Source organism: Schistocerca cancellata, chromosome 9, assembly GCF_023864275.1.
Source record: "Schistocerca cancellata isolate TAMUIC-IGC-003103 chromosome 9, iqSchCanc2.1, whole genome shotgun sequence".
Taxonomy (NCBI): Eukaryota; Metazoa; Arthropoda; class Insecta; order Orthoptera; family Acrididae; genus Schistocerca; species Schistocerca cancellata.
In genome coordinates, this window is record NC_064634.1 from 483,796,790 (window position 1) to 483,810,701 (window position 13,912).

The 13,912-nt window shown below is 39.6% G+C and overlaps 1 protein-coding gene across 1 annotated transcript in view; it reads left to right on the forward strand.

Moving 5' to 3' along the window:
- LOC126101511 (uncharacterized) overlaps nucleotides 1–13,912 on the forward strand; it is a 936,969-nt gene that overhangs the window by 875,002 nt on the left and 48,055 nt on the right. The window contains exon 24 of the mRNA XM_049912155.1: nucleotides 2,178–2,376. Within this exon, the coding sequence (XP_049768112.1) occupies nucleotides 2,178–2,376 (199 nt within the window). The remainder of the gene's footprint in view (nucleotides 1–2,177; nucleotides 2,377–13,912) is intronic.

Below are 13,912 nucleotides of genomic sequence, written 5' to 3' on the forward strand. Positions count from 1 at the left end.
TATTTCTAATCACAATGTATTTTAGCAATGGCACACTCGAATTCTTCCACAGTGCCCTATGAAGTCAGAGAATAGGTCAAATTAATTTTTATCCATTTGTTGCATATGGCTGTGTATCTCAGTGGCTCATTCATTGCATTGCAAGAGGAGCAGGGCACATCTCAGACTTTCTTCGATTTCCATACACCTCCATCATAACATTACTCTCTGACAGTTGTTGCACATAGTTATACAGTGTATAAACCAATAGTAAACATATCCACTGTCTGTCCCCCGTTCGTTCGTCCATATACTCCCGTAACACGAGTGCTGCAAGAGCAGTCACGCATTGTCTGTGAGCTTAGCTACTGAATACACTGACTTATTTTAATTTTATTTATTTATTTAGCATCCAATAGATTACACATGTGATATAGGATTTGTCATTTGATTACACGTAACACACAACAACACACACACATAATAAATTGACAAACATATACAAACAGCAAACGAATTACATACACATAGTACATAAGTAGTGTACAAGAACTTATTACCCAAAAACTAAAGTACGTGCTTGTGATAAACAATTATAGATCATGAACTACGTCTTATACACAAAACGTATTACAGATATTTAACAGATTTTTCCTAAGTACCATAATTAAGAAGTTGAAAACATAATTAAATTATGTTTGAATTTTTTTAAAAAGTAAGTACAGGTTTCAATCCACACTCTGAGACAGGTATTCATTTACACTGTAGTAGCATTTTTCCATCAAGTAATTTTTTACTTCACACTTGAAATTATTTTTGCCTTTCAATTCTTTAATTTGAAATGGAAGTGCATTTAAAAGCTTTATTCCTAAATGGCTAACATGTTTCTGACTTCTAGTTTTTGCTACATAGGGAATGTGGAAGTCTTTACAATGCCTTGTATTGTGATCATGGTAGCTTGAGTTGGTTTGGAAATCGCAGTTACTTTTATTGCTCATTTCCAGGCATTTAAAAATATATATTGATGGTATTGTAAGTATCTTTAGTTGTTTGAATAGGGGTCTACAGAGAGTTTGTGGTGGGCTGTGTGTCATGATACGAATAGCTCTTTTTTGCATAATAAAAATGTCATTTAGTCTTGACCTGGTTTTTCCCCAAAAACTTATGCCATAGCTTGCAACTGATTGGAAATAACTAAAGTACACTGCTCTAATACATTCTTTGCTACATACCTTGGGTATTATTCTTAAGGTGAAACATGCTGAGCTAAGTTTCTGAGTAAGATGTACACTGTGTTCATTCCAATTTAAATCTTGGTCAACTTGCATTCCCAGATACTTTGTGGTGCACACTTTTTCTATTTGTTTGCTATCCAGCATAAGGCACATATTTTCCCCTTGACACTTGCTTCCATACTGTATAAAGTTTGTTTTGTTTGTATTTAATGTCAGCTTATTTGAATAAAACCATGACTGTATGTATGAGAGCATTTTTTCTGCTGTAGTACACAATGATTCTTTTATATCACTAATTATGATACTCGTGTCATCTGCAAATAGTAGAATTTTGGCTGAGCTGTCTGGAGCCTGTATATCATTAATATAAATTAGAAATAACAATGGGCCCAGAAAGCTGCCCGGTGGAACACCTATTTCAATTTGTTTCGGTACAGATCTGAGGTTAAAGTTGTGAAGATTGTTAGATGACCTCAGCTCAACAACTTGTGACCTGTTTTGCAGATAAGATTCAAACTATTTTCTAACAGTGCCCCTGATGCATATTGCTTCAAGTTTCTCTGGATAGATCTAGATTAATTCCAACAACCTGTTTATTTGACTCCAAATTTCTTACTATTTCTGTTGTGTAGTCCAATATGGCTGTTTCTGTACTGTGCCATGCTCAAAAGTCATGTTGACTGTTATTTATTAGTTTATGTTTTTCTAGATATTTTGTAACCCTGATTTTCATTAATTCCTCAGCATCCATAGTCACATGTAACTTTCATGCAGTGTGTCTGCAAAAATCTTTTCTTGTCTAATCGTTATAAAATTGCATGGCATAGTAAACCATCACATTGCTTTTTTAATTAAATTATTTTAACCGTGAGTGAATAATCTGGTTTTTCAATGTATCAATAATAGAAAATAAGTTTTTTGAGATGCTATTGATGACTGAGAGTATTTTTCATTCTTTTTCAGGTTCTTGTAGGTCATAGTGACCACGTAACATGTGTTGCTGTATCCATTTTAAACAAATCCCTTGTTGTCTCTGGATCTCGTGATTCAAATCTTATTGTCTGGGATATTAACACAGGCAATGACATTCATATCCTGAGTGGACACTTGGGTTGTGTAACTACGGTGAAAGTATCAGGAGATGGCAGCCTGGCAGTGTCCGGTAAGCAAATATAATGTGTTATAAATTATTTTCACAGCAAACATAATTTATATATTATTACAACTTTTTGGATACCAGTTTGAAAAAAAATGTTGTCTTGTGAAACAGAACTGCTTTACAATCATTAACCAGCTCAGAATCCAAATATACCAAGACTGCCTTCTGAAACAATGAAGTCTTGAGCAATGAATTAGAGTACCTATATAGCAGTGTATAGCACCCACTTACAGCCCATTGATAGCAGCAGCACATCATGACATGGAAACACCAAATTGCAGAAGAGCTGACAGGCAACTGGCTGCCCACAACCCTGGGTTTCATTGGAGATGGGACCTGGGCTTGGACATTCCACTCAGTCGCATCCTAGATTTGCTGGATTTCATTGAAGTCAGGTGTTGTGGTATACCCCACAAGCATCCTCATGTTGATGTAAGGTTCCTCAAAACATTCTAATAAATTCTGAAGCAATAGGGTGGTACATAGTCTTTCAGGAGACACCGGACATATACAGAGTGCTGTAGAGAAACTGATGGATGCACATGATCAGATAGTATATATCAGGGAGACAATGGAAGACGTATCAGTACACCTCTGCATGCCCTCCCCACCCTCACCCATTACGTCTCCCCCACCCCCGCCCACACCCTTTCCTCGAATATAAGGTTTTTTATTATATCTGGCGGCATAACAGAGGCTCCCTCACTCCTGTTTGGAATAGGTGGCTTGTAAATTTGCTGTGATTCTTTTTTAATATATAAAATTTTATTTGTTACCATATTTCTGGCTTGCTACCTAGAAACAAAACAAACCCGTGTAACTCCTGCTACCATAGTATAAATGAGAAGAAAAAACGAATTAATTACATAACAAAAAAGTTTGTCAGTTTTGCTATGGTTTAAGTGTATGTGCAAAACTGGAATAATCTACTTCTGTTCTAATAAATAAACTGCGGACATGACATTATTTTAGGTTGCATCCGGCCAAATTGCACCCCTTTTGAGATCTTGGTCCAGGCCTATTGTGTCTGCCACTCATTTTTTGCTTCTTCATTGATTAAGCTCAGTATTTTTTTGTTCTGAAGATTACCATTTAGAATGTCATCATGTTATCCATTGCCTCATCATGAAAGATGTCACTGTCCTAGAATTCACAAAAACATTAGTAACTCTTCTTCCTTGCTAATTTATAGCAACATTCTTAAATAATCTCTATAATTATAGGTGATGCAATATATTCCATTTTGGTTTTTTGAGTTTGTTCTGTACAATCAGGGAATTGTTTATCATTGTACTACCTTGTGTGGAGTACTTCAGAAGCAGTGGCTTTCTTCTGTTTCCAGTGTAATGATTATATTTCCAGTATCTGACTGAAACTTCATTAATCTGTTGATTAAGCGCTGTACTGTCTGTGAGATTTATTACAACGTGCATATATTCACAAGTTTTTCCCTCCTTACGTTCGACAATGGTTTTACTACATATACAAGAAGAACATTTGTAGTTGTGAATTGTAATGCATATAGCAGTACAAAGTCTGCCATTTTAGATATTGATTTTCTTGACCAGCCATCATAAACTGATGTGAAGCAGAAAGCCCTAAGACATATAGCAATTCATAGAACAGATTAGAAGCTGGGGGGGGGGGGGGGGGGTTCATTGCAGTTGACAAAAATATTGTCTCTACTGAGGTCAAATTTCAGTGTGGCACTGAAGTTGTCTGGTGGCTTATAACAGGTCTAAGTGAAATCAAGGTAATTGTTAGATGTTTCTACAGACCAACCAATTCCACTGTGACAGTCTTAGAGCCATTGAGCGAAAGTCTATGGTCAGTAGTGTGAAAACACCAAGATCATGCATTACTGGTTGGAGGCAACTTTAACCTACCCGGTATAGACTGGGACATCTATGGGCTATTTGTAGAGTTTACAGTCAGACTGTCATGTGAAGTCCTTTTCAACACGTTTCTTGAAAACTGTCTTGAGCAGCTAGTTCAACAGTCCACACACAATACAACTATTTTAGATCTTGTAGCTACAAACAGGCCTGACGTAATCAATGGCATCAGTATAGAGACAGGGATTAGTGACAATAATGGCATCATGGCGACTTCAGTTACTGAAGTTAATAAATCTATAAAGAAGGCTAGGAGAGCATTTCTGCTAGAAAGAGGAAACTGACTGTTGTTAGCATCCCCCTTAGACAATTGACATAATTTTCTTCCAGTACAATGAACATAGAGGAATTATGGGCAAAGTTTAAACGGATTGTAAATCAAACTCTGGAGAAGTATGGGCCTAGTAAGTGACAGAAAAGACCCACCATCAATGAAATTCGAAAAAATTTGGAGGAAGCAAAGGCTGTTGCACTCTCAGTTCAAAAGAGAATGCAAAAATGAAAACAAACTGGAGTCAATAGAAATTCATGAGCCTGTAAGAAGATAGGTGCATGAAGCTTACAACAAATACCACCATCATACCTTAGCAATAGATCTTACCAAGAACCTGAGTCCTACAGTGAATTGCTGTGGCTTCTATACAGTCATGTTGTTCAGTGTGAAGTGGCAGTAGAAGATAGCAGAAGTAAAACTTAAGCTTTAAATTTCACATTTATGGAACCATTCTTGCAGGAGAATTGTACAAACATATTATCATTTGACCATTGTACAGACACCTTACGGAGGTCACGCTAATAAGCATCTGTGGTGTAGAGATACAACTGAAAGAGTTGAAAGCAAAAAGTCACCAGGTCCTGATGAAATGTCAGAATTTCAGTTTGGTTTTACAAAGAGTACTCTACAGCATTTTCCCCTTACTTAGCTTGCATATATTGCCTGTTCCCAAGCGACTAGAAAAAAAGCACAGGTGATTCCTGTATACAAGATGGGTAAAAGAACAGATCCACAAAATTACCGAATAATAGCTTCAACATCTATTTGCTGCAGAATCCTTGAACATATTCTCAGTTTGAATATAATAAAATTCCTTGCAGGGGGAAAAGCTTCTGTCCACAGATCAGTATGGTTTTAGAAAGCATCACTCCTGCAAAACTCAGCTTGCCTTTTCTCAAATATGATCCTGCAAACCACAGATGAAGGGCAACAGGTAAATTCCAGCTTCCTAAATTTCTGCAAACCATTTGATATGGTGCCATTACCAGGTATGTTGAGTGGCTCAAAGACTTATTAAGCAACAGAACACAGTGTTGTCCTCCCCCTCCCAGCCACCTCCTTACTCCCACCACCCAGACTGCTTCTCCCATCATGTGCAGTTGCTCACAGTCTGGTCTCAGCAGCCAGGGATAGTGGTCATGTGTGTGAGAGCTGCATTTTCATCATGTGTGTGTTTTTTGTCTAATTCAGAAGAAGACATTTTGACTGAAAGTTTTTGCAACTCAACTTTCCACAGTATGGTGAGTAACAATCTATCTTTTCCATAATATTGTCATTATTCCATTCTCGATTTTCCCTAATGGCTTTCTTCCATCCCATAACCCAATGCTGTATTCCTTTGTTACTATTTCCTAATGCATCACTATATTCAATGTCTATCCTTTTCTTTCCTGTGTTTTACTTATTGCATTCCAAACTCTGCCGCATGCTCTTACTTGCGAGCCACACTCAATCAGCCGTCTTGTCCACGCACAACACATCTACAAGACAGAACTGACTGTTGGTGCAGCATCCCACATATCACATTACTCCTGCCAATATCATTAATCCTAGACCTTCAAATTGATCACTCTTCCTGCATAACTCTTATTTATTTCTGCATGTTATTTTTCACAACTTCCAGTGCCACATGAACTTGTACATCATTCGACCGAACCCTCCCCACTTTTTCTCCTTTCTTATTCCAGTTTGCACATACTAACCTCATGTAATACAGTCACATCTGCTGTCGGTGTTCTGCATACATATCAGCACACAGACCTAAAACCTAGGTTATATCTTTTTGTGTTTTCACATCAATTTCAGTTTGTTTTTGTCTTTCACTGTAAGCTTACTCCCTCATGTTTCATCTCGTTTCCCCAAACTTCATCTGTTCCATCCTTTTATTTATTTTTCCTACATACTTTGATGTAATTTTGTAAATTTTTTGCACATGTTTTTACCTTATTTATCTATTTTTACACATTTTCATCATCCACCATGGATCCTGGCTTCTCCCATCTGTACCAATATACAAACGTTTCCTTATCCCTAGCGAGAATCCAGTACCACATACTGTTCCGGTGTTATTGCTTGACTCATAGATTCCACACCTCCTTACAGTACCTTCTCTCCATCCACAAAATTCTCTTGCTATGCAAATTTCTGGAACACATAACACACAATGAACCTCCAAACCTCTCCCACGCCTACTCACACTGACAAACCCTTCCTTGCAGATCTATTAAATTTCCTCCATCTTTGAAAACTCCCTCCTACTGCCATACAGAATCCAGAAGCTAAACTGTCCCAAAACACAGTCATGATCGTTTCTTCCAAAAGTCTTAGCTCCACAGATGTATTAGTCCTTTCCAGAGGCCTTACCTTTTGCCCCACTCCCATATTTGTTAAAGACCTTCTCTCCCTCTCCTGATCACTATAGTGGAAACACTTTTTCACCACCAACCTTACCAAACAGGCTCAACCAAAGAACAATGTAGAGCCCTGCCTGACTCAGTTCACTCCTCAATCTAACCGCTATCCACCACCACTGCGCTCAAACCTTCCCCTGTTAAGGGGAGTTAGAACAGAAAAAAAAATTTTTTTTCATATTTTCAGGTTTGTATCTCATTATAAAATTTGCAAATTTTCTGAATAAAATTATATATATATCACTTACAAACTCATTTTTTTTAAATATAATCTACACCAGTTGAAAATTTTAATTTTTATGTGCATTACTTCAAGATTTAACAAAATCAATAATTTTTTATATGGAAGGCTGTGGATTGTTCTATTATAAAGGTTAAATTACATGTTTGTGTTGGTAGCACTTTCAAAAATAGTATTGCATCATTTCATAGTATAAACACACATTGTATGTCTAAGTGCTAACTGTGGTGTCACCGCCAGACACCACACTTGCTAGGTGGTAGCTTTAAATCGGCCGCGGTCCATTAGTACATGTTGGACCCGCGTGTCGCCACTGTCAGTAATCGCAGACCTAGCGCCACCACATGGCAGGTCTAGAAAGACGTACTAGCACTCGCCCCAGTTGTACGACGACTTTGCTAGCAACTACACTGACGACGCCTTTCTCTCATTTGCCGAGAGACAGTTAGAATAGCCTTCAGCTAAGTCCATGGCTACGACCTAGCAAGGCGCCATTAACCATATCAAGAGAGAGTCTCATTTGTATAGTCAAGAACGATGTACCACAAGGATGAATTAAAGTTAAGTAAACAGACGCTATGTACTTTTCTTTAGTGCATTAATAACGTATCCTGTTCCAGAATTCACGCCAGTCGGCGTGTGTGTACGCGTGCCTTTCGGTTACCAGTCACTGTGGACTGGCTGTCTTGTCAGTCCACTACACTAACGTTTTTACCAGGAAAAGTGATGAATAGATTGTTAAATCTCTCAAAAAACAAAGTATGACACCAAAACGAAGTGTTTTTGAGAAACATGGATTTCATGGTAATAGATTTTCAAATAAAGGGAAACATTGTGTGCAACATGTGGCATGTGAAATTACAGACAATGAAATACAAGCAAACTCATCAGGATCTAGAGAAACACCCATTACTGCTTCGAAGATTAAAATAAAATGTTGTGATACACAATTTTCTCAAAATGAAAGTGATGTAAATGGTAGGTTAGGTTATGTTCTGATAGATTTACACATCCTAACAAGGGTGTTTGGTGAATGTGTTTCTTGTAGAATATGCCGAGGGCCAGTTAGTTTACATGAAGACAGTGAGGTATCAAATGGACTAGCCAGGAAACTTATCATTATTTGTGCCAGTTGTAAATATACTCATTCATTTTGGAGTTCTGATAAGTGTAAAGATAATTATTATGAAGTAAATGTTAGGTGGTTTTATGGATTGAGAGCTACTGGCAAAGGACACACTGCAGCAGAAACAATGTGTGCCGTGATGAATATGCCACGCCCAGCTCGTAAAATTGAAAAGTATGCAGGATTTATGGAGCTGCCATGGAATCTGTTGCATGTGACTCAATGAAGGGTGCTGCAAATGAAGCTACTGAAATAAATGATAGTATGACTGACATACCAGCAGCATTTGATGGCACTTGGCAGACGTGCGGCTACAGTTCTAAGAATGCTGTTGCTACGGTGAACAGTGTGGATACTGGAAAGTTAATAGATTTCCAGATTTTAACCAAACATGTTATAGGTGTAAATCAGGGAATGAAGAAGGGCATATCTGTTACAGAAATTATGAAGGAACAATTGGTGGTATGGAAGCCTCTGTAGCTATTGAAATTTTTAGTTGATCTGTGAATGGAAGGGTAGTGTGTTACACTAAGTTCTTAGGTGATGGAGACCAAAAAGCATATAACAGTGTACTCGCCATTCAGCCTTATGAGGAGAAGATTATCACAAAACTGGAACGTGTTGATCATGTCCAGAAGAGTGTGGGCACCAGGTTGAGGAAGTTGAAACAAAGTTTGAGAAACAAGAAACTTTCTGATGGTAAAACTATAAGAGGCATGCTGATAGACAAAATGATTGATGAACTACAGCAGTATTATGGGATGGCCATTAGAGATAATACTGAGGATTTGTTGAAAATGAAGCAGGCTCTATGGGCTACCTTCTTCCACAGACTGTCAACTGATGAATAACCAGAACACCACCTTTGCCCTCCTGGATCTGATTCATGGTGCAATTACCGCAATGCCCATTACTCAAATAGTTCATACAGCCATAAACATTCCATCCCAGCAGCAGTCTTGGATATCATAAAACCTATTTATAGAGACCTGGCAAATCCAGAATTACTGGAGAAGTGTCCGCATTGTCAGACTCAAAATCCCAATGAGTTGTTCAATAATCTTATATGGACTCGCTTACCAAAAAATGTTTTTGTTGGAATGAATAGACTAAAATGGGGTGGGGAGAGGGGGAGGGATGCAGTTATTGCTTTTAATGGTGGCAACATTGTTAGGGTGAAAGTGCTGCAGTATGTGGGAATTAATCCTGGATCAATCTGCATCTGAGAACTTGAATGGATGGACAAGGTTTGCACTCATAAAGCAGAGTATACAGAACAGTTGGCCACTAAGGAGTCCATGGAAGAAAAAACTTGGAAAAATATCAAGAGGATGAATCTCAGAAACCACTTTGAGTAGAGTACTCAAAGGGAGTAATAACATACGTATCCTGAGTCTACTGAACTAAAAGCAGAACATAAAGTTAAGTATAATTAAAATTATTTAGGATAACGTGCAAAAAAGTAAACAAAATTTTGACTGTGTGATTAAAAAATTGTATTTCTGAAAGCAGTGGCTGACATGCAATTATTGTAGTTCAGTAGACTCAAAACATACATTTTAATGTCCTGTAAAAGTTTCATGTCAATGACTACAGTTGTTCATGAATTACAGGGAAGCCAAGTCACTAAATTTAACATTGTTGGGATGGGGCGTTCCAACTCCCCTTAACTTTCCAGAATTTCTTAAACTCAAACCTTGATTCTCTATCATTCACCAAATCCCTCAACATGCAAGCTAACCTTAAAACCACAGAAAGAATCACACTCCACCACCTGGAACCTAATCCTGACCTTACAATCGTATCTGCTGACAAATACTCCACCACTGTTGTTCTGAACCACAATGATTACTTGGCAGAAGGACTCAGCCAGTTGGATTCAACCACCTACAAACCCTGCCACAATGACACCATTCCAGAAATCCAGAAGGATCCCCAGTCTCTCCTCAAATCATTAGGTCCATCCCAGAACCTCTCTCCCATCTCTCCCCTACCGCTCCCCACACTCCTACCTTCTATATGCTTCCTACAATCCAAAAACTCAACTATCCAGGGTGCCCCACTGTGATCAGTTACTGTACCCCCAATGAGGGAATCTCTGCTCTTGTAGACCAACACCTTCAGCCTGTTACTCACAACCAATCCTTCCATATGAAAGATATAAACAATTTCCTCCACTGACTCTCCATGGTTCCTGTTCCTCTTACCACACTGTACCCTGATTGTCACTATTGATGCCATCTTCCTTTACGCTAATATCCCTTATGACCATGGCACTGCTGCTACTGAATGCCGAAACCTGCAACCTCTTTCCTGTTCACAATGACCAACTACACTCAAGCACCAAAGAAACTGGTATAGGCCTGCATATTCAAATAAAGAAATATGTAAACAGGCAGAATATGTTGCTGTGGTCAGTGATGCCTATCTAAGGCAACAAGTGTCTGGGACAGTTGTTAGATTGGTTACTGATGCTACACTGGCACATTCTCAAGACTTAAGAGAGTTTGAACATGGTGTTACAGCCAGTGCATGAGTGTTGGGATACAGCATCTCTGAGGTAGCAATGAGGTGGGGATTTTCCCATACGACCATTTCATGACTGTTCCGTGAATATCAGGAATCCAGTAAAACATCAAATCTCTGACATTGCCAGGTCTGAATGAAGATCCTGCAAGAATAGGACCAACAACTACTGAAGAGAATTGTTCAACATGACAGAAATGCAACTCTTCCACAAAATGCTGCAGATTTCAATGCTGGGCCATCAACAAATGTCAGCATGCAAACCATTCAAAGAAACATCATCAATATCAGCTATCGGAGCCGAAGGCCCACTTCGTGTACCCTTGATTACTGCACGATATAGAGCTTCATGCCTTGCTTGGGCCTGGCAACACTGACATTGGACTGTTGATGACTGGAAACAAGTTGCCTGATCATACGAGTCTCATTTCAAATTGTATCAAGCAGAAGGACGTGTAAAGATGGAGACAACATCAAGAATCCGTGGACCCTGCATGTCAGCAGGGGACTGTTCAAGCTGGTGGAGGCTCTGTAACAGTGTGAGGCATGTGCAGTTGAAGTGATATGGGACCCCTGATACCTAGGTGACTAACCGGTGAAACATACGCAAGCATCCTGTCTGGTCACCTGTAGCCATACATGTCCATTGTGCATTCTGACTTGGGCAATTCCATCAGGACAATGCAACACACCAGATGTCTAGAATTGCTACAGAGTGGATCCAGGAACACTCTTTTGAGTTTAAACACTTCTGCTGGCCACCAAACTCCCCACAGAGGAACATTATTGAGCATGTCTGGGGTGCCTTGCAACGTGCTGTTCAGAAGAGATCTCCACCCCCTCATAGTCTACAGATTTATGGACAGTTCAGTGGGATTCATGGCGTCAGTTCCCTCCAGCACTACTCCAGACATTAGTTGAATCCATACCATATCATGTTGGGGGCACTTCTGTGTGCTCGCAGGGATCCTACACAAATTAGGCAGATGAACCAGTTTCTTTGGCTCCTCAGTGTATATCCTCACCCACAATTACTTCTCCTTTGAAGGCATCGCCTACAAATAAATCCAGGGAACAGAAATGTGCACCTGCATGACACTATCCTATACCAACCTACTCAAGGGCAATCTAGAGGAATCCATCCTAACGACCCAGAACCCCAAACTGCTTACCTGGTTCAGATGCACTGACAACGTCTTCGTGATCTGGAATGTGGATAGGATGTCCTCGCCCTATCCACATTTTTCCAAATCTTCAACAGCTTCTTCCCTTTTGCTTCACATGGTCCTCCTCAACACAAGCCACTTTCCTTGGTGTTGATATCCATATCAAAAATGCGCTCATCAATATCTCCATCCACATAAAACCTACCAACCACCAGAATACCTTCACTTCGGCAGCTGCCATCCATTCCATAACAGGAAGCCCCTTCCATATGGCCTAGCCACCAGTGGTCATCACGTTTGTAATGATGAGCAGTCCCTCTTGAAATACAACAAGGTCCTTAATAAGGCCTTCACAGGTCGTAAATATCATCTCAACCTAGTACAGAAACAGATGCCTGATCTCTCCCGTCACCCACTATCTCCCAAAGTCTCCCTGTCCAGCTACAGAGCAGCATTTCCTTCATGATCCAGTACCAACTGAATCATATTCTCTGCCACAGTAGTGACTACCTGTCATTATGCCCTGAAATGAAGAATGTTCTACCCATTACCCTTTCCACCCCTTCCAAAGCGGTATTCCGCATCCGACCAAACCTACACAATATCCTCGTCAGAGTAACTAAGTTGCCTTAGACTGCAGATGTGTGTGAATGTTGCATTTGCATGAATGTGTGCATGCATGTGTGTGTATTGTTGACAAAGGCCTTAATGACCAAAAGCTATAATTAAGTGAACCTTTTTGTTGTGCCTATCGCGACTCAGCATCTCTGCTATGTGGTGAGTAGCAACTTTCCTTCTCTAATATTGTTACATTCCATCCTGGATTTTCCACTGTTTCATATTCAGAGTCTCAAAGATGTGAGTCGAGAGAAACAGCAGACTACACTTCCAACACCTGGCGTGTTAGCATAATCAGCAGTGATGTGAACTAGGAATCCCGGCACACAGCATACAGTGTTTCCCTCATACCACTTATCTCCACTCCACTGCACCTGTGCTTCAGTGAGGTTGGATGGGCAAGGGAAGGAAAGGGGAATCGCCTCTAACAGCAGACTACACTTCCAACACCTGGCGTGTTAGCATAATCAGCAGTGATGTGAACTAGGAATCCCGGCACACAGCATACAGTGTTTCCCTCATACCACTTATCTCCACTCCACTGCACCTGTGCTTCAGTGAGGTTGGATGGGCAAGGGAAGGAAAGGGGAATCGCCTCTTTTTTTACCTCTCCTGTGATTGTCTGATGTGCCTGGTGTGCAAAATGAGAGTGTATTCAGCAACTTTCTGACCTGAACAATTCTGTGCTTCCTCATTATCGTACAGATTTACAATAATGTTACAACAATAATGTACAAACAATTTCAGATACAGTACATAATACTAAAAATGTAGTAAAATATAGTATTAATATAGCACAGTGTAGTCTCATGCGGTTGACAGGAAGGAACTAACGATCAAGTTTGAACACACTTTACTTAACTAAAACACCTTCTTGGCATGCACTAATTTTCAAACTCAAGAACAATGAAAATCACTATAATTCTTGTGGTGGCAAAAGCCAAATAAAAGTTACAAGACAATGAAAAGAAACAATACCAACCAAAATACTATACTACACAATTCCAGAGTGACATTGTGCCCAACAAGATACAAATTTCTAAAGAAGCTTACGAGCGTCTACTGGACTAGAGCCAACGTAGATATTGGTCGGAGCTGTCCTAGCTGTCGGTACACACTGTGGGTCTGACTCTACTGGCGGTCTGACTCTGCTGGCGTGCTTATAACACCGATTCAGCAGAGTGCTACACTTAGTCACATTAGTTCCAATTGGTGGATCTCTGTCACATGACTTTTCACGAAGTAGTGCCTTGTTTATGCAGAAGGTCTGTTGATGTTTACA